At 42.2% G+C, this 22,378-nt stretch overlaps 1 protein-coding gene across 3 annotated transcripts in view; it reads left to right on the top strand.

Annotated features, from left to right (window-relative positions):
- MANBA (mannosidase beta) overlaps positions 1-22,378 on the top strand; it is an 82,112-nt gene that overhangs the window by 51,784 nt on the left and 7,950 nt on the right. For 2 of the 3 annotated variants that reach the window (XM_073340809.1, XM_073340808.1), the window contains exons 10-14: positions 2,622-2,708; positions 3,525-3,692; positions 12,031-12,249; positions 13,711-13,875; positions 14,515-14,659. In XM_073340809.1, coding sequence (XP_073196910.1) covers positions 2,622-2,708; positions 3,525-3,692; positions 12,031-12,249; positions 13,711-13,875; positions 14,515-14,659 — 784 coding nt within the window. The remainder of the gene's footprint in view (positions 1-2,621; positions 2,709-3,524; positions 3,693-12,030; positions 12,250-13,710; positions 13,876-14,514; positions 14,660-22,378) is intronic. The other variant, XM_073340810.1, reaches the window with a different exon arrangement.

Raw genomic sequence — 22,378 nt, 5'->3', positions numbered from 1 at the left:
TAAAAAAAAAAAATCCTCTTAATCTCAAAACAGCTGAAGAGATTTAATTCAGGCTTTCCAAAAACTTTCAACTTTGGCCTGAGACCAAACATGGAAAATTTCAGCCCAAAAGGAATATTTTGGGGAAAGCTGTAAGTCAGTTTAAACGTGACTGTAGTGGGAAAACCTGGTGCAAACACTACGGTGAAACTAGGTCCATAGCTCCAATTTACAAGACTGTAAATACACATCAGTGGTTTTTGATGAAACCGAGTATGTGAGTGAAGCTTGAGTTGTGTTTGTTGTTAGAATCTTGAGAAGTGTGCCTACATCTACCATTCAGCATAACACACGGGAAAATGGGACAGTACGATTTTCGCAAGAGAAACATTACATTAGCATTGTATATGACAGGGTCTTCTTCCCTCTGTTTGTGTATATGTCCATGCGTAAACATTCTCTCTGAGATTTGCCTGTACAAGAGAGAAAATTCTTAGATATTCCTTACACTGAGTCCAAATTATTGGAACTTGGTGCCTAAAACTGGGCACCTAAATCTATTTTGGTCACCTAAACAAGGGCTCTGATTTTCAGTGCTTCTGAGCTCCTACAGTTCTCTTTGATTTGTAGGTACTCTAACCTAAATAGGCCATTTAGCTCCGTGCCCAGGCAGAACTCGCTGGCCTTATTTAGTAACCTAAATATTGATGTAAGTACCTAAAATTAGGTCATCATTCTGAAAAAATTGAACTTTGATTTTAAAGAGAGGCTTCTCTGAAAATAAACCAAGAAATTTTTTAATATTGATGAATATGAATCTTCTACTTAACTTGCCTCTCTTGCTATCTTATAAAGAGTTGGAAAATGATTCAAAGTCAAGTCATGTAATGGGATAATATCTCAAGGAAAAAGGAAGTAACAATTCACTGGAGCTAGTATGCTAAATACCATCTTAGATACTTTTGAGACATGCCTTTATAAAGGGTGTTTGTCTCTACACAGTCTCCGATGGAGCCTGCACAGGTTTGTATTTTTTTTATTAGGCATGATTGTGCACTGATTTTTGCACTTTTTTCCATTGTAAAGCTTCCGTGATTTTGCATTTATTAATGGATTTTTTAAAAATTGTTTTCAGATCTTTTAGGAAAGACCCACTGAATCATTCACGGAAGGGCATCCTCTCACTGCTGGAAGTGCTTAGCTGGCTCTCCTCTTTCTGCCTGGCATCTTGTCTGGAAAGGTGAGACACCATGTAGGGAGCAAGGCTTTTCCAGCAGCGATGTTTCTGTGACAACATTCTTCAGTAGGTCTTTGCCTTAGTAACCTGAAAATGAAAATACAGGATCTATTAGGAATCTCAAAATCATGGAAACTTTAAAAGGAAAACAGGTTGAAATGGATATCTGACTCATTGGACCAAAATATGTTCAGTTTTTTTGGAATTCCTTTTTTTGAGACATGAATGAAACAGCTTATTTGGATCAGGAGACTATGAAATTACAAGTGATGAATTCAATCAATGTGTAATTGATATTGGTTCATTTTCATTTTTGCTGTTAATCATTAAAATGATGTTAAAATAGTTTAGGGAGTTTCTTATTTTTTTTTAAGTTGTCATGGAGATATCTGCAGGATGTAAACATCAAGGAGGGAGAGAAATTGTCTGGGGTAGCCCAAGAAGGTAGAATTCATTGTATTAAAAATAAGCAAAGAAAAACTTACTTTGAATATCAGGAAAACATTTCTGATTATGGTATCTGTGGAGTAGATTGTCAAGAAAAAGTAGTGAGTTGAGTCAGTTGAAACTGGACTGGACAGAACATTACAAAATATATTGTATGGAATAATCTTGCACTGGTTGTAAGGGAATATAGATAGATTAGGTGACATAAAGGCTTTTCTCAACATTTTGTCATTGACCTTAGAGGTTTCTTGCAAGATATATCTATTTATCCAGGCTTTCTCTGAAGAGATACATTGAGTTATGGGAGGGTCTGGGTTTTTCCCCAACTCTGATGGATGGGAGATATCACTTCTTTTCTCTCAGTGTTAATTTAAGTTGATCTTGTGTTTTATGTGTTGTGTTGGGAAGCATGTCTGGAGTGTTACAGTAGCTGTACTTTAAATCATAACAAAATTAAATAAACTCATCAGTGTAATGACTTTCTTCTGCTAATAGCTAATGGGGATTTGTTGCTCTACTCATGGGTATATGCAAAACACGCTGTAAAAGCCATAAGAACTTCATTCACTTATGGACAGAGTCTTCCATCTTCACTCATATTGAGTAAAATATGGCTTCCAAGTATTCTTATTGGGAGCAGTGGAGCTACTTGCAAACCATGGGTAAGGTGGAAGAATCTAGATCATAATGATGAAGAAATGGCTTAAAACATTAAAATTGAGGAAATCAACTCTGGGGGTGTATGTGCACATGAAAGTTGAGCTCATCTGGGGTGTATCTGTTTTGGTGACACCTCCAGTATTCATGTACAGTGAGTAAGTTAAAAATTTCTACATCATCTGCTGTTTAAGACAAATAATTCCATCTGAACTGAAGTCCATGTGAACTGAAAATCATTCACTAAGTGTAGAAAAATATTTGCTGACAGGTTTTTTATTTCCTTTTTCTTGCTCTGTAGATTTGGCAGGATTTTATGTTTGCATGTGCCCTTTACCCAACTGACCAGAACTACTTAGAATCAGTAAGAGCAGAAGTTACTCATCAGGTATGTTGTTCAGTAGTGTCAAGGACCCATATTTCAGTATGCTTGTATTGACTGTTTCATTTCTGTTGTTCATTGTTTGACATGAGTTTCTTTAAAGACTGCAGTCTATTGTGCACTCAAGTAACAAACACACACACAAGCAAGAAAACGGAGTGAGCCTGTAGAAAAGCAAGGCAGAACATGGTGGGCAGAGGAATGTAGAAGTCATCCTAGGGGTAACATGGGGTCTCCCTGTCCTGTCTTCCTACTCTAATCTCACCTCTACTTGTACATGTTTTAGAAGAAGAGGAGATTATATATTTTGCTGGCCTGGGCTGTGTATCATTTCATTATTAATTTTTTTTAAATCTATTTTTCTGGCCAGGCAGGGAAGTTGTTTTTTTGCAGGTTGAAAAAAGTGTTGTGTTATATGCCTTGTGGAAAAGTAAAGATGAAAACATTAAATATTTTGTTCTTTTATAGTCTACCAAAAATGTGAATTTCCAGTAGTTTCAAAGATGTACAAATTTAGGACTTGGTTCTGCAAACTGATGAGTAACTTTATTCATGTGAGTATTCCCTTTGAAGTCTGTATGATTACTCATGGAGTAAAGTTATTGACATGTCAATTTGCAGCATTGGTTCCTTATTCCCTTGGCTGCAATGGTACTGTATCCTTTGCAATCTTTCATATTTCTTGTCATTGAGATCACTTCAGCAAGTGTAGAAACCAGCCAGTATTGTTTGAACTCTGTGCAACTTGCATAAACTTTACAAGATATCCAGTTAAAGGGAAGTAATTGAATTTTAATTTAGAAACTGTGACTTCTATTTCAGGTAAAGAGATTAAAATCTCACCCATGCATCATTTTATGGAGTGGAAACAATGAAAATGAGGCAGCAGTTGCAGGCAACTGGTTCTCCATACCACATGCTGAGATGAAAGTTTATTTCAAAGACTATGTGACACTTTATGTGAAGAACATCCGAGAAATTGTTCTTGCTGTAAGTGAAATTTTCAGGGGCATAGCGCCCGCCCCCAAATTGTCTTGCAAAAGGTTTTAAAGTCTGCAATTTGGGCCAAATTTCCTTGAGTTGTTTAAGGGAACAGATTTACAGAAGCAGTGTGGACATGCCGACAACAATACGTAAAAACCATGGTGAAGACTGCTGTGATTGTGTTTTACAAATTCTCATTGCAGTTTTTGCAGCTTTTCTCCTTGTTCTGGAAGTTTTAGAGCTTTGCTTGATGTCATACAGTGATACCTGCTTGTAATGAAGTTATTTACAGTGAAATTCTGCTTAGAATGGAGTGTATTGAAAATCACAAATTGCTGGACTTTCACTTCTTGTGGGTTATATAAGGACACAGAATGCAAAGATGAGACCTGTCATTTGCCACCAGTGCCCACTGATGCAGCTCCACTGACTGTGGTAGGAACATAAAGCAGGTTTAGAGGACATGCTGGTAAAAAGGCCTGCAGCCCATGTACAGTCTTTCTGGCACCAGTAGAGTTACATGTGATACAAGACTTGCCTAAAATTCTCAGTGTGGATGCAACAGTAGTGAAACTCACTCCATTTTAATCAGGTTCCACTGCAGTAATTCCAGATTAAATGCTGCATTCCAAAGGGATGATCAAATCCTACTTTACCTTTGTTTTGGCTGATCAGAGGATGAGAGAGAAGACTGATGAAAAAGAAAACATGTTAGAGGGAAAAGGATGAGTAAGAATTCCTCTCTCCCAGTCTTGCTGCAGCAACTCTCAGTAGGAGATGGAGTCAAGCTGGTTTACCTATTCCCTTCTTGGAGTGAAGGCATGGCCTTCCAGAGAGGTCCCCTCAGCATCTGGCAGTGCCTCCTACAATTGAAGGGGTAGGAGGGAACCTGCCACCACTTGTGGTGAAGAGCTCTCTCTCTTCTTGCAATGAAACGCCACTGTTTTTGACTTCAGAGAGAGAGTAGACTGAAAGTTGCCTCTGTGACACCAATAAAGAATAAGTTGCTCTACATGGCATTTCATTCCTGAATAGCTATGCAGAGAGTAATGCCTGAACCACAGATGAATGCTTTGATCTCTCTAGCTAGCTAAAATACAGAGTATGCAGTACAGAGATATGCAAAGTGAAACTGACATTCTGCCAGTTAAAACATTTCTCCTCTACCAAGAAATATTAATTTTCTACCCTGCAGTAGCTACCCCCTTATCCCTGTTGCTTCATGGCTCACAGGCTACTTTAGAATACGATGATTTTGGACTAAACTGGTTTTACTGGCTATGCTGAAATTACAGTAGATGCATACCACCATCAATTTACGTGCATCAACCCAGGCAATCAAAGTGTAATCTAAAAACAATATAGATGTTGTCATTAGTGATTGCATGCTACTGGCTTTAAGGAGCTTGTAGGGCCATTCTAGTCCTGGAAATTTAAGGGTACAGGAAAACCATGAGGGGGAAACTGATAAAAGGGGAAGCTTTGAGAGAAACTGCTCAATAAGGGTGAAGCGACTGATAAACCAAAATGGCTGATGTAATATACTCGACAAATTTCTGCATTAAAGCTTAAATCTAACAAGTTCGTATTGACAACATTGCTAATATATTAACACAACTATGTTTTACAATTACTGTCAATATTAATCTAAATTGTAATATGGACTCAAGAACAACATAGTCCTGATTAGTGTCTTAGCCAAAAATAGTTCTTTGCTCAAAGTGGATTCATTTGTTGTTTGTTAATAACAATAACATAGAGTACTGAGACACTTCACAAAATATGTGATAGATGTGTCACTGTCCTGGAGAACTTATACAATCTAACTCTAACAAATGTGATTTGTCTTGTAATTAAAATTTCTATCTACTGTAAATGCTATTATTATTTTAGTATCAACACATTTAACAGGAATACAAAGGTATGTATTTTAGTTATCATTTTGGGCATAATTCTCCAGTAAGCTACACATGGAAAAATACACACACCATTGTGTACCTGTATTTGTAGGTTCTTCTTTGAGTGCTTGTTCATGTCAATTCCAAACAGGTGTGTGTGCACGCATGCACAGCAGCCAGAAGATTTTTCTCATAGCAGCATCTGTCGGGTTGGCCTGGGCACCCCCTGCAGTCACACCTTAATGGCGCTCAATATAGAGCCTTGCCGACCCGCCACCCCCTCAGTTCCTTCTTACCGCCAGTGACAGTTAACTGGAACGTCCCATAGCTCTTGCTTTATCAAGCATCTCTATCTGTGTCATTTGTTTATAGTTCTTCTGTAGTTAATAGTTGTTTAGAGTTTGTTGGGGGTTCTCCCTCCGACTCCCCGGAGCTGTGGTGTGCCATTGTCCCCGGGGTTCAAAAAGTGTGAGGTCTGCGCCAAGTGCATATCAAAAAATGACCCATGAGTTCCGCCCCAGAACTTTGAAAGAGAGAACTGCAGCTCAGAGTTCTGCTTATGGAGGCAGCTCTTTGCCCCATTCAGACCTGGGATCTGGGATTCTGCACCCAGCACCTCCTCCTGGCACCATCATCCTGGGAACAGGTGCTAAGGAAGGACTCTTCGCGAGATGCTCGGCACCGTCATGGCTCTTCTCACGTCCATTTGGTGGGTAGGCACCGGTCTCAATCGCCGGTGCCTCAGAAGAAAAAGAAGCCGGAGGCAGCTCAGGACTTATTGTGCCTCACAGTGCCGTTCTCACCTCCAAAGAGGGATGAACCGCCGGCACTGGCAGCACCGGCCCACCCCACAGTACATTCAAGAGGGAAGCCGGCCATGCTGGTTTGCCTTCTACACAGCACCCCCCGTGCCAGGAGCTCTGGAATGAGAGCCCAGTCATTCCTCTAGTTCTCAACACTCTGCGCCTCGCAGCCCAGCTCCTCTGTGGTCTTCATTTTCGAAAACCTCGGAGTCAGAGTCCGACTCCTATCGCTCTGGCAGAAGTAGGAGCAGGAGATCCAGGTCGCGTCAAGGGAGACGAGCCTACCTGGCACTGTGGCCTCCACAGTGGCAAAACCTGACGCAGTGGCCCTTCTGGACGCCCTGGGCCTTCCATCAAAGCCAGGGACGAAGCCAGGGATCGCACTCAGCAGCAACATTGGTAGCTTCTGCTACCTTCATACCACCTTCTGCAGCTTTGGTGCTCTCCGACACACTGCGGCCAGCTACTGAGGTGCCGCCGCTTACATCGACGCCGTCGGCTGTGGCATCGTCGCCAGACTCATTGGTACCGGCACCGACATCTGCACTAGCACCAACAGCAATGCCAACAGCGCCACCTACAGCCCTGGCGTAGGTATCTTCTGTCCCAGCACCGAGGGGCACAGCACCGTCCGGGTCACCACCATCCCGGGATCCCCAGGACTCACGGGACCCCTTGGGCGCTGATGGGAGGGAACAGCTGCCCTTTACGAGGGCTTCTTCCTCTTTCTTGCTAGATGAGGCACTGGCAGGCACCACTATAGCTCCAGGCTTGGAGGACAGCAGGGTGTTGCAGCAATTGCTGCGGCGAGTTGCCCAGGGCCTGGGTATTCAGGCAGAGGAGGTAGTGGAGGATGCGGATCCCACGGTGGATATCCTCCCGCCCTCTGGACTGCACACATTGGTCTGCCTCTTATCAAGACCATATTGGACACGATCAAAACTTCATTGCCACCCACAGCTAAGTGCAATGAAAGGTGCTACTTTGTGCCATCTAAGGGCTATGAGCATCTGTACTCACATCCACCGCCTGATTCCCTTGTCGTGGACGCTGCCAACCAGTGTGAGCAGCAAAGCTACCAGGGACCCTCCCTTAAGAACAGGGAGGTGAAAAGACTTGACCTTTTTGGAGAAAGGTCTATTCTATGGGCGGGTTGCAGCTCCACATTTCAAATCAGCAACTACTGAATAACACATGTGGGGCAATGGCAAAATTTGCAGAGCTGCTGCCGCAAGATTCCCATGCCGAGTTCTTGGCCTTGGTTGAGGAAGGTAAGCTCATTTCCTGAGCTTTCCTGCAGGCTGTGCTGGACAGAGCTGATGTGCCCACGAGGGCTGATGGCTACAGGTGTGGCCATGAGAAGGGGCTCCTGGCTTCAGGTCTCTGGTCTCTCTTACAAGGTCCAGCAGACCATACAGGACCTTCCCTTTGAGGGTGTGACTCTGTTTTCCGGAAGGATGGATAAAAGGCTTCATAGCCTAAAGGACTCGAGCCACCCTCAAGTTGTTGGGCCTTCACACCCGTGCCACACAGCGGTTCTACCAACAACAGAACAACTCGCTCCTATCTCTAGGGGCAGTGGAAGAGATTCCTCAGAAGCAGAAGGGCGTTCCCGGTATTTCCCATCCTAGACCTGCGGGAGCTCAACAACTTCATGAAGAAACTCAAGTTCCGCATGGTCTCTTTGGCCTCCATCATCCCATCATTGGATCCAGGGGACTGGTACGCCACCCTTGACTTGAAGAACACATACTTTCACATAGCAATCACACTGCCCCATCTCAGGTTTGTGGTGAGCAAAAACCACTAGCAGTTCACAGTCCTCCCGTTTGGCCTGTCAGCGGCACCTCGAGTGTCTACCAAGTGCATGGCAGTTGTGGCCGCATTCCTGCACAGGTGGCAGGTACAGGTGTTCCCATACTTCGATGACTGGCTCATCAAGGGCCACTCCAAGACTCAAGTGGAGGCACAAGTCGACTTCATAAGAGCGACGTTTGACAAACTGGGCCTCCTTCTGAACAACGGGAAATCAACGCTGTCCCTGATTCAGCGGATAGAGTTTATAGGGGCAATACTGGACTCGACTTAAGCCAGGGCATACCTCCCAGAAGTGAAGTTCCAGGCCCTGGGTGACATCATTCGAGGTCTCAGGTATTTCCCCATCACCACAGCTAGGAATTGCCTGAAACTTCTACGACACATCGCTGTTTGTACCTATGTGGTGCAGCATGCCAGACTCAGACTTCAACCTCTTCAGTCATGGCTAGTGTCGGTGTATCGGCCAGGCCGGGACAGCTTGGACAGGATTGTGACCCTGTCTCACCAGGTCCTCAACTCCTTCCTGTGGTGGTTCGATCCACAGGTACTATGTCCAGGGGTCCCCTTCACCAGCCCTCAGCCGTCTCTCTCGCTAGCGACGGATGCACTGGGCTGGGGAGCACATCTGGGAGTCCTCAGGACTCAAGGCCTCTGGTCTTGGGCAGAGCTCACTCTCCACATCAATGTCAGAGAGCTGAGACTTTCCGAACCTACTTATCAGGGAAATGTGTATCAGTAATGACAGACAACACCACGGTGATATTCTGTATCAACAAACAGGGGTGCATGCTCCACTCCCCTGTGCCAGGAAGCACTCATGTGGGACTTCTGCGTAGAGCCTTCAATACACCTTCAAGCATCGTACCTCCCCAGGATATTGAACAAGTTGGTGGACTATCTCAGCAGGTCATTCCACGGGCACAAGGGGTCCTTACGCCCAGACATTGCGAACTCAATCTTCCAACAGTGGGGATTTCCCCAGATAAACCTGTTCGCCAAACAACGCAACAGGAAGTGTCTGCAATGTTTCTCCTTCCTGAATCGCAGTCTGGGCTCCATCACAGATGCATTCCTCCTCCCATGGGGAGACCATCTCCTTTACATGTTTCCGCCTATTCTGCTCGTTCACAAGGTACTCCTCAAAATGTGACGGGAACGAGCTTCAGTGATACTGATAGCTCCAGGTTGGCCTCGCCAGCACTGTTACACATGGCTTCTGGAAATGTCTGTGGAAGCCCCAGTTACCTTGCTGCTCTTCCCGGACTTATTGACCCAGGGTCATGGTGGTCTCCAGCACCCGAACCTCAAGTACCTGCACCTCATGGCATGGAAGCTCCATGGCTGAACCCAATAGAGGTCTCCTGTTCAGACCTGGTCAAACAAGTCCTCCTTTGCAATAGAAAGCCCTCCACCAGGGCTACCTACCTTGCCAAGTGGAAGAGATTCGCAATCTGGTCAGCGCAACACGGTTCGTCACCCGTGCTCGCCTCTTTACTGCTTATATTGGACTATCTTGTCCACCTCAAGCAGCAGGGGCTGTCCATGTCGTCACTAAGGGTTTGGCCACCAAAATGTGTTGTTCATGTCCATTCCAATATCCACCCTCCTACTCCTCTGTCAGAGTCGCTGGCAAGAAGGAACTGAGGGGGTGGCGGGTTGGATGGGCTCTATGTTGAGCGCCACGAAGGCACGACTCCAAGGGGCACCCAGGCTGACCTGACAGATGCTGCTATGGGAAAAATCTTCCGTCTGCCATACACATACCTGATTGGAATGGACATGAACAACGCATCTTGAAGAACAGCAGTTACGAGAAGGTAAGTAATCATTTTTTTCTAGGTTTCTATCATTTCTATGATCATGTGCACAAACTGTGTTACTGTGCATGCAGATGGCTTAGGGAAATGCTTCTGGTAGGCGTCTTATGTCACCTGATTTGACTGCACAGTGTCTCCAATCCAGTAAAGCACTGAAGTGTCTGCTTCACTTTAAGCATATAGATGGATAGATTTTTAAGGCCAGAAGAAACCATTACGATCTTCTGTCTGAACTCCTATGGCATAACACAAGCCATAGAATTTCACCAAGCAATTTCTCCATCAAGCCAATTACATCTGGCTAAGCTAGAATCTATCACTTGGAAAAACATCCAGCCTTCATATCAAGGCTTCAGTGATGGAGAATGTAGCATATCCTTAGATAAGCAGTTCTTGTGATTAACTGTTCACACAGTTAAAAACGAGTGAATGAAATTACTTGTGCTTAAACTGAAGCCTGTGGCTAACTGCTTTGCTATATTGGAGCTAATAGTGGTAACTGTGAATGTAGAACCAAGGGCTTCCCTTACTGAAAATGTGTCCCTAAATGTTTTATAATTTCAAAGAAACCCTTCAGTATTTGGCACTGACGAGAGGCAGTGTGTAGTAGTGGTTAAATATATGTAATTTGAAACAACTCTAAATCCTGCCCTTCATAAAGTTGCATCTGGCCTAAAATGCACAGCCAGGTCAAACAAAACCAAAGCACAATGCCACAGACTGTAATGACAGCATATTTTGAATGTATTAAGACTGAGGCTTGTTGGTTGTCTGTAACAAAGGGGGGAAAAAAGGGAAAAATCTTAGCATTGCTGCTGCAAAAGTAATCATTTTACTTAAAGGAACTGTCTCACCACACAAATGTTAATGATAATTTTGTTTATTTTCCACTAGAAGTGCTTTAAATAGCTGTTACTAATAATGTAGACACATTTAAAGATAGGAAATCCCTTGATCTGAGGCAAGAGAATCCCTTTCCCTAAGATTTTCAAAACTGAACTTTAGTTTCAAATTCCTCTCCACTCAGAACGCAGCCTACATTGTACTAGCAGATGAGGCTAATAAGCTTCCATGGGCAAGAAGTAGCTGGATTCCTCCTGCTTTGCAACTTATTATTCACACCTAGAGTTGGATACACTGAGGATAGACTCCACTTTCTGTCCTGGGCTTAATAAAGTACTAGTACTAGCGGGGGGGGGGGGGGGGGGGGGAAGAAAACCTGGATTTGTGCTGGAAATGGCCCACCTTGATTATCATACACATTGTAAGGAGAGTGATCACTTTAGATAAGCTATTACCAGCAGGAGAGTAGGGTGGGGGGAGAGAAAACCTTTTGTAGTGATAAACAACCATTTTTTCATGGTTTGTGTGTATAAAAACATCTTCTGTGTTTTCCACAGTATGCATCCGATGAAGTGAGCTGTAGCTCACGAAAGCTTATGCTCAAATAAATTGGTTAGTCTCTAAGGTGCCACAAGTACTCCTTTTCTTTTTGCGAATACAGACTAACACGGCTGTTACTCTGAAACCAGTTCCTCTAATGGTATCCCTATTGTACTATGAGGAGATTAGGTAATTTATGACACCACTTGAACGGTATGCAGTATATTCCTCCCTCACAAATGTGTCCAGTCAGTTTTGCTGATTTCAATAGGAGGGGGCGGTGGAGCCCTGGAATAGTTTTCTCTCTGTCCAGTTCTTCAGTGGGAGCATCTGGCTGGTACCTGAGGGCCTGATTCATGCAGTGTTTACATGGCCATGAAGGGGAGGAGGAATCATAGAAATAGAAAGTGGCAGTACATCCTGTTAGGCCTCTGATTCCAGAAATTAAAAACGATTACATGTGAGGGAGGAGATGAATGTCAGGGCACAAAAGCAAAATGTTTCCTAGGCAGTGACTCAGCAATTTGGCAAAGGCATTTTGGTTTCACTCCCCAAAGTAAGGTCTGGATATTGAAATGTTAGAACCAATCACTTTATTATGGTGTGTTTTGTTTTGTTTACCCAGGAGGATAAGAGTCGTCCTTATATTACATCCAGTCCAACAAATGGCAAGGAGTCTGTTAAAGAAGGCTGGCTCTCCCAAAATCCTTATGACACCCATTATGGTGACACCCACTTTTATGATTACTTCAGTGACTGCTGGAACTGGACAGTGTATCCTAAAACTCGGTTTGCCTCGGAGTATGGATTTCAGTCCTGGCCCTCTTTTAGTACATTGGAAAAGGTAAGGCAAAGCTTCCATTTTCATAGCTTTCCTGCTCCCTGTTCCCTTTTGGTCTTGACAGTGAATTACTGGTCAAGAAACTCTGGGTCCGTGACTATAGTTGAAATGACACACATTCCTTATTAAGAGGAAATGTTAGGTTTAATATGACTAGTAGAGACAGCGTGGGATGTACATCTTTCCCCTTTTAATACATTAAACTTGGTTCCTCTCATGATAGCCAAGATAAATACCTACAGTCCTAATTTATTACCATAGGTCATTCTTGCTGTGTCAGAGTCCACAGCATTGCTATAATTTATTATAATCTATGTTTTTAAATTTGCTTTTCCAGTTTTAAACAATTGGGGACACATTCTTGAACTCTCTAAACACAGGAGCTTGTATTGATTAAAGTATTAAGACACTGATTGTTGAATCCTGTCTCCTCACATCACAAACTTAACTCTTGATTAACCGTTACACACAGCTTCCACCTCCATTGGATCAGAACCAAAAATAAGTTGTGCATTTTTACTTGCTGTAGTAAAAGCAAGCCGGCTAGTGACCGATTAGTGAGCTTGTCTTTTATATCATATGCACTGTTGTTGTAGCTGTGTCAGTCCCAGGATGTTAGAGAGACAAGATGGGTGAGGTAATATATTTTATTGGACCAGCTTCTGTTGGTGAGAGAGACAAGCTTTCGAGCTTACACGAGCTCTTCTTCAGGTCTGGGAAACGTACTCAGAGTGTCACAGCTAAATACAAAGTGGAACAGGTTGTTTAGCATAAGTAGTTAACGCACATTTCAGGGGACCATTCAAGGTGAAGTGGCCTGTTGACATCCCTCCATAGGAGGGAAAGGAATAGGGGGAGACAGCTGTGGGGCAGGGGGTTGTTAGTGGGTTATAGATTGTTGTAATAAGTCATAAATCTGGTGTTCCTAGTCAGTCCATGATTTTGAGCAAAGTTATGAATATAAGCTCCCAGGCTCGTCCACTGACAACAACCCCACTCTTACCCCCCCCCCCCCCCCCCAGGAGCCCTGTCTCTGAAGCTGTTTTTCCCTCCTCACTTCCTTTCCCCTCTCCTTGGCCACTGACTCTGTGAAAGCTTTGTGGGCCAAATTCTACTGTAGGACAAATAAGTGAAGTTCTACAAAACCAGCAAAGCCACCCCTGCCTGTGTGCTGAGCCTTCTGAATTTGGCCCTCTGTGCCGTGGTCTGTCCATCTGTAAGAATATAACAGTTACTCCACCAGGTGTTGTGGGCTTCAAGACTTAAAGGTACTCAGATGAAAGGCACTACAGAAACATAAAGTATTATTTTAAATACTCTAGGTGATGGCAAGAGGCTGAAATGGATATTATTCACCTTTCTTGCTATTCAGCAATCGATAAGTACTGGTCCCAAAGATCAGGAGCATGCATGTTTTGCCATTTCTTTATGATCCATTTTCAACCTTTTCTGTGTTTTCAAAAGGTTTCCTCTACAGAGGACTGGTCTTATACAAGTAATTTCTCCCTCCATCGACAGCACCATGCAGCTGGTAACGACCAAATGCTTCATCAGGCTGGACTTCACTTCAAGCTGCCCCAGAACACAGATCCTCTAAAACGGTTCAAAGATACGATTTACCTTACTCAGGTAACCGTGTGTCACAATCTGGTGACAGATACTTCTATCTAATACAGCCATCGTTGTTATTAGCAGCTAGGGGGCCTGGTCTCGGTCAGTATGTTAGGCACTGAAGAGACATACTATAATGAGATAGTCCTTGCCTTGAAGAATTTACAATATAATTTAATGTGGGTAAATTTTGTGTGTCCCTGACCCTTTGTAGTGGAGAGAACAGGGCATGAAAAGCCTCTCCAATTTCCCCTCTTTGTTTCCCTTCTCCCGCACCAGGACTAGTGATCATCTCAGGGGATACTTCTTCCATGCAGCATAAATTACTCCAGAGAAAATGGGAAAGGCAGGAAGAAGTTGGGCCTTGACCCTCTACACTGATCCAGAGAGCAGGTTGGACACACTGATTGCAGCAGGCTAGGGAAAGATTATACCTCCTTGCCACACAACACCTTGCTGAAATCCCCTTGTAACAGCACTTTTCCTGTACTGTCTCTTGGTCAGAGTTGTGCCTTTTAGGTACAATCTAGCTCAAAGAGAGCATGAAAAGCCCTGTCTGTCTTTCTCTCGCTGACCCACACAAACACACACACAATGTTTTGAGAATAGTTAACCAAATTAAAAATAATCCTCTTTTTAATATATTTGCTGAACAAGGTTATGCAAGCCCAGTGTATAAAGGCAGAAACGGAGTTCTATCGGCGTAGTCGAAGTGAGATAACCAATGGAGAGGGACATACAATGGGATCACTCTATTGGCAGCTCAATGATATCTGGCAGGCCCCTTCATGGGCTTCTCTAGGTAAGTCTTCCAATTGCCATCAATGAAACCTCTAATTGTGCTTTTTAAATTTCTTTTTATTATCTATAACTTTTTTCATCAGAAATACCAGTTCAAGAATAAGGCTCACCATTATTGCCTGGATAACATATTTCTAACCATCTGCTAATACATCTCAGCAAACTGGTTTGCAGGATAAGCCTGATACTAAAACTGAGCGGGGATGCAAAGCTGTTGGTCTTGATATGTCATCCTCCTCAAATACAAACAAAACAAAGAGGAAAACAAACCTTTCAGTGTATCCACTCGTTAGTGTTTGTTTCAGAATACAGTAACCACCAATCGTAAATGTAGATCCAAGAACCTTTATAACACAAGGCGAAGATGCCCTATAATTCTTTCAGTGGTGCAGGCCCTAGTTTAACTTTTATGTCTTTTAATTTAAGCAATATTAATGTCTTTTGAGTATAAGACAATATTTAAAACAAACAAGCATAACTGCTATGGAGTGGTAGCCGCACTGTAGTTAAGGTTGAAGTTAGCTCCTCATTATAAACCTAACTTTTCAACAAAAAGAAAAGGAGTACTTGTGGCACCTTAGAGACTAACAAATTTATTTGAGCATAAGCTTTCGTGAGCTACAGCTCACTTCATGGGATGCATTCGATGAAGTGAGCTATAGCTCACAAAAGCTTATGCTCAAATAAATTTGTTAGTCTCTAAGGTGCCACAAGTACTCCTTTTCTTTTTGTGAATACAGACTAACACGGCTGCTACTCTGAAACCTAACTTTTGAACATCTCCCTAGCTTCCCCTGAAAGAAATTGATCTTCCTTAAAGCTTACATGCCACAGCTCATCCAGGATAGTTTTTCTGAGGAGTGTGGTAAAACTCAAAGATTTTTGTTTTGTTTTTTTTTAATTTTTCCATCTCCAGAGTGGCGAAGCCTCGATACTCCAAACTAGTTTTAAGTATCAGAGGGGTAGCTGTGTTAGTCTGTATCCACAAAAACAATGAGGAGTCCAGTTCACCTTAAATACTAACAGATTTATTTGGGCATAAGCTTTCGTGGGTAAAAAACCCACGATGCATCTGAAGAAGTTGGGTTTTTTTACCCACGAAGGCTTATGCCCAAATAAATCCGTTAGTCTTTAAGGTGCCACTGGACTCCTCATTGTTTTTGTGCAACCTAGTTTTGTTTGTTTGTTTTGGTGTTGCTGCCTTTTAGAGAAGAGAAGTGCCTTTTAGTATTGTGGAAAAGGTTGGAAAGATCTAAAGAGTTGTTTTTAGTGCATATGGAGAGCAGTATTTTTAGGGAAGCATACCAATAAATGAGGGTTAGCTATATTTACATAAATATAAAAAAACATATAATCATTCAATAAGCTGAAAGATTATGATGTTTTTTCTTAGTAATAAAAACATCTAATTTCTCAGTCAATGTGTGTGGAACTTTGCAATATGTCAAGACACACTAGGACTAAATTAGTTGAAGAATCTATAGTTCTAATTAAATAGCATATAATGTGATCTGTATATATCCAACAATGTGTTTTATTTCACAGCATAACGGGCCTAGTTTAGGTTGAGTGCAGATGTGTAATTTGCTTGGGTAATAAATAGTAAGTGAAGGAGAACTGCATGGTCTGAGGGAAGTGGCTGCATTCCGTAACTGCTTATATCTAGGTGACCGTATTTTGAGGTTTAGGGGTTTTTTAAGGTGGAAGGACTGTTCTGTGGAAGTATATAATACATTTACCTACTTGTTATATGATGCTTATCATCTTTACATCTCAAAGCATTTTACAAAAGAGGGCAGTATCATTATCCCCATTTTACAGATGGGAAAACTAGAGGTAAAGTGACTTTCCCGAGGGACATCCAGCAGACTAGTAGTAGAGCTGGGAATTGAACTCAGGTCTGTTGAATCCCAGTCCATTGCCCTATCTATGATTTCAACCTCAGTTATTTCTTAATTATTGTTTTAGTTTACTGATATATGCTGCAGAGAAGAAGTTCATAGTTAAAGAAATGTTGGAATATGGTCAGTTTATGAAAAGGAGGTAAACGTAGTTTTTTCTACACCTGCCCCTGGATCCACCTGCCAATTTTTGTGGTTTTACAGTGACATCTTCTTACTTCTTAAAGTTTTTCTCTTCCCTTTTCCTGTGTGGAAGACCTCCACCTCAAAAACCAGAGGAAACAACTATAGTGAATCTGTCTTTAAACAACACGCTGCTTTACCTTGGCCTCATGATGTCAGCCAAGACAGTAGTCCAGCCTTAACACTGAGGTTCCTCGACTTCGTGAATTTATGCTGTAGAAACATAATGTTTTAATGTTTGTTTTTCTGAATTTTGCTATAATCGACAAATTCTTACAAAATAAGTACCTTAAAAAGGAGGAAAAAAACTTAGTAAAATGTCTCAATGTACAGATGCATTGACAGATGATCTGATGTGATGAACATAAGGATGATTTTTTTTAACTACAGAACAACTAACGTCATCACAGCATATGTCTTGCATAGTTTAATTAGTCATAGCCTTATTAATGTCAATTTCCTGAAAGGAAGCTCAGCAGAGATACTGCTGTCCCTTTGTTTCATTTTATTCATTTTAGTCAGTGGATTGAGGAAAAATTTAATTTTCATTTAATTAGGCGATGCAGTAGAGGAAGTTTTGAAATGCAAATGTTGGAATTAGTTTTCTTTGCATTTCAAAACCACACTTCTGCATTTCTTTAGGTTGCACAGTGGCATCGCTGATGAATACTTCCTTTATTTAGATTTGTTCTGTCATAAATGGCGTGCCATGGAGGGGTTTACATAATTTTCCATAGAGAGTGGAAGTGTGTTCCTTCTTGAAATGGGGAGAGAATTGAGAATTAAGTATTTGTTTATATATTAAAAACATTTACCTGGAAAGTAAGAAAACACAGTGAAGCCCTCTTGTCTGCATGTGACTCTCTGCCTCCCTTCAGAAGTCAATGTATCTCCTCAGATTTTGAATGTTTGATTATGATTTTGGAGCCACTTGTGCTGCATTGATTGCTTTAGCATCTGTGTGGTGTGTTTTCAGTGAAGAATGCTAAGCTGTAGCTGGAATTTCTGCACCTTCCTGCACAGATGTCACCTTGAGGTATCTGATTCAGCTATCAGGAGTTTTACAGATTGCTGAGTTTTATTGGTTAGAAGTGTGGGTCCAATACTTAGTGTCCAGTGAGCTGAAACCACAGGGTTTTAAAAAAAATAGATTTAAATTTGTGAGATTGGATGTGAGGAAAGAATTCAGCAGAATGTTTCTCGGGTTGTGTTAAATGGCGCTGAGCAATTAATTTAGAATCCGTTACAGTGAAGAAAGCTATCTTCTAGATGTTAGATGAAAAGGCTTCAGGAAACAGTGAAAGATCTGGGCAGTGATGTCTTATTCCAGAGTGAGTCATCACCTCTTGTTCTGAACGTTGATGTTGTGATATAAAGTACAGTCCCTGTTGTGTATGTCATAATTTGGAAGAGATTTGGGAACTCAGATTTAAACAACAGTTCATTTAAACACAGAAAACTAGTCCCAGGTTTGTTTTTAAATAGCTTTTGCCATACGTGCCTACAACAGGAATAATTAAAGCCAGAAATTTTCACACTGGCTGCTCCTTCCCAAGATTTCTCACTGCCATTTTTACATCAAGAAATCTTTTTAAGTAAATCCAGACAGTCAGGCTTAAACACTTGAGCTGTCTACTTTGCAGCCAGCATGAAGAGGGCTTATCTCTCAATTCTACCAAAAGTCACTGTCACAGTTGCAGCAGCCATAGTAATGGCTCCAAATATTCTGTGATTCTTGGCTGCAGAATTAACTGTACAATCCATCCCTTGCTGTGGAACTGTGCTCCAACATGTAGGCTGTTTTGTATTATTTAAAAAACATTTATTTGGCCTTTGGTTACAGGGAAAAACAACACTTTAAAACATGGAGAAGGTGTAACTGATGTAGTGGTATCTGCTTGGGTCTGCAGAGAGCATGAAACAGTAGCTGGGGAGGTGTGCACTTCTCCCATTAATGTCAATGAGATGTGAAAGCGAATGATAAGTTTAAATGTCAGCATTGTTAACAATTGTTCATTTCTGATCAGTTTTGCCAAAACATCCAGTTTTTTATCCCCCAATTGTGAGCCATCTTGCACTTCCCACACCACTGTATATGCACCACCCGGAAGTCATGGAATCATAGAATATCAGGGTTGGAAGGGACCTCAGGAGGTCATCTAGTCCAACCCCCTGCTCAAAGCAGTACCGATCCCCAATTAAATCATCCCAGCCAGGGCTTTGTCAAGCCTGACCTTAAAAACTTCTAAGGAAGGAGATTCCACCACCTCCCTAGGTAACACATTCCAGTGTTTCACCACCCTCCTAGTGAAAAAGTTTTTCTTAATATTCAACCTAAACCTCCCACACTGCAACTTGAGACCATTACTCCTTGTTCTGTCATCTGCTACCACTGAGAACAGTCTAGATCCATCCTCTTTGGAATCCCCCTTTCAGGTAGTTGAAAGCAGCTATTCTTCTCTTCTGCAGCCTAATGGTCATACCATTGAACCCAAGAAAGCCTTTTGTATATATTAAATCAAGAACCCACTCATCCCCAAATCACACATGATATCCACTAAGCTCAAGAGAAAAATGAATTCTTGGTTCTATAAAGTAACCTTACCTTGAGTTTCTGCACCAACAAATCTATGTCCCTGAAAACATCCCACACAACTGTGATAGCATGGCAGGTTTTTTTCTACAGATATCAGAATTGGCAATTTGGCTCAATAGAACACAAAGCATTTACCATCGCTACACTTCATATCAGTCAGGTCCATGTACTTTATCCACTGTCTGAGCTTACTCGCTACAAAACAGACACGCTTGGGCCTCACAGCAGGTTCCATGAAAGTATCCAGAGTCCCCAGTCCCTGCCACAGGGATGGGAGGATGCAGCAAAATGAGATTGTCAGGTCTTTTCCAATAGCCTTGAGCTCAATTGTTATATATTTCCCTATGAGTGAGGGATGGGCTGAATACCTGATCCCTATAAATTCCCTTAACCTGAAGATGTTAAACTGCCCACCTGCAAAGTATTGCCTGTTTGGCAAGTCTCTGCCAGACCCAGCAGCATCCCTTAAGACTAAACCCTGGGGAAGCCCACCCACTTTATGAATCATTTGACAGTGCCACAAGAGCATCCCCGTGTAAATGTGCTAGCAATGATACAAATACTGTCACTTACCTCGTACCCACCACTTTTCATCTGTCAGTCTCAAAGTGCTTTACAAAGGAAATAAGCATCATCATCTTCATTTTACAAATAGGCAAATGCAGGAAAGTGACTTACTAGGGTCACCCAGTAGGCCAGTGGTAGAGCTGGGAAGAGAACCCAGGTGTCCTGAACCTCAGTCCAGTATTCTATCCACTAAGCCACACCAGATAACCAACAGTGTCTCAGCTTAGCGATCAACTCAGTCTTTGTAATGAAGGCAATAAAATCTCTTCCATAAAAGGGTTAACTGGCTACCACTGGCATCAGAAAACAGTCAATCTGTGCACATAGCTTTTAGTGACAGAAATACATTCTGCCTCTACAGCCCTAGAATAAAAGGCTTTTCTTGAGTTCATGCAGTTGTAGACCTAGGAGCCCTTTTGATGATCAAGTTATGGATATCCCTTATCACTAAATGGGACACTATGCTTCTACTTTGGCATACATTTCTTAGTTACAGGCCAGGGCCTGTGCTCTTAAAGGAAGTGGGTAGAGAAGGAAATTCTTTCTACTGTTCTCTCCTTGGCTTTTTCTAAAGTCTGACAAGGGCTTTTCTGAAAGATGGGTCCAAATTAGGCACAAAGAGAGGTGGAGGGATGCTTTACAGGAGGCTCCAAAAGCCTTCCTCCAATTTTTGACGCTCTTTTCAAGTGTGCAAACATGAGGCTGTATGAAAGCCTGCTTCTCTAAGCCATTACCCGAGCTTCAGCCATCATCTGCAAATGCACAATTTCCTGAGGACTGGTTGCTGGCTCAGTAAAGAAAATCTGGAGATGGTGGCTATGGGGATAGATTTAAGTCACCTATTTAGTACCATTTTATCTTAACTTAAAGGCCACAGGTAATGGACCAAGTTTTGGGTAAAGGCAGTCTGCTGTATAACAGTATCTTACCTACTTATCAAAATTAAATTACATTTATGTTCTCATTATCATCATCCAATGAATGGGCACTACCAAGAAAATTCCCCCCACCGCCCCCATCACATTTGCCAAAACAGGTGAGTCACAGATAGTGCACAGTCCCACAGCCATTAGGCTAGAGATAACTATTCCCCATCAACCCATAGCTAGGGGCTTGCAACCTGAAGAGAAGCTAGGGTGGCAGAGGTAGGGGGGAAATGGAGATTTTCTGAAAGTTTTAGATTTTCAAGCCTTCATTTTTCTTTAAGTAAGCACCACACTGAATCTAACATGCTGCTTGCTGAAATCTCACTCCATAACTTAAGGCCAGGGTGAAGCACAACCAACTAATCAAATATTCAACCAGCCATGTCTTCTCAAATATAATTGAAAATACCAGCTTTATTTCTGCTTCTAGTGATAGTTCAAATAGGTTCCTGGCAGTCCCTTTCAGCTGTTTCATCTTTCGTATCAGCTGGTGCTTATTAGTCTGTGTCTTTTGCTGCATCTAATTCCTCTTCAGCTTCCCCATTTGCCACCTCCGTCCTACTGCAAACAGCATTTTTAGTAGAGACTTTTCTCATTTTAATGTTTGGCAGTTTCTTCAGATCGCCATCCCATTCTCTGAAAATTTTAAGCCAAAACCACCAGCTTTCCCCCAGACGATTTCTGTGATGCAGTTGTGTTATCAGTTCACAAATCTGTGGCATATTGAAAAGAGAAAACATGGGCTTAGCATAAAATAAATTGAATTTAATATCGAGCTAAATGTCAGGGGATGCTCTTTGATATGCTTCATTTTCATATTTTAATCCAATAAAAGCCTTAATTTTCAGAATGTAAATGAAGCTGCTACAGAATTTCCAATCTGCTAAATTAGCGTGCCACTGAAAACATGGGCCGTGCCACAGAAATTAGTCTGAGCTTGCAGCAGACTCTGCTCGAAACCTACGGCTAAAGGCACCTGTTGCAAAGACTGCCGAAATCCCTGAGATTCTCATGGCAATCTTGAAGGCTTGAGAACTGCACTGCCTCCCCCAACTCAAAAAGCCTGATGCCCTTTTTCCAGAGAATGCCATTATATTTTTCTTTGCTGTCTACACAACACGGCGTCCATTTTAGAGACAAGAAGCTGCCACACATTTTGCTTTGTTTTGGACCAGCTACTCCCAGTCCAAGCCTTCACTTTCTCTTGTTCATTCAGGTTTTCTGAAGTCCCACAAGAAGCACGTGTAATTTAAATCAAACGAACCACAGAGTTAGCCCCATCTCTGAATTTTACCGTGGCCTCCTGTCTCCCTGTGTGTCTGCCATTTAGACTATAAACGGTTCAGAACCGGGATTATCTTTGTGTACTAGACAGCACCCACACACTGTCTGAGCTAAATGACTTATAATAAAGTTACTGATGACTTGTATGTTTGAAGAAGCTCTATGAAATATCTGGTACTGAATAGCGACTAGGCTCAGCAACCCTCCAGAAACCCTTTTTAGATTTCACCCTTTAATGCAAGTCAACAGCATTATGGTAAAAC

This window comes from Lepidochelys kempii, chromosome 4, assembly GCF_965140265.1.
Source record: "Lepidochelys kempii isolate rLepKem1 chromosome 4, rLepKem1.hap2, whole genome shotgun sequence".
Lineage (NCBI taxonomy): Eukaryota > Metazoa > Chordata > Testudines > Cheloniidae > Lepidochelys > Lepidochelys kempii.
This window is presented reverse-complemented; position numbering and strand designations above follow the sequence as displayed.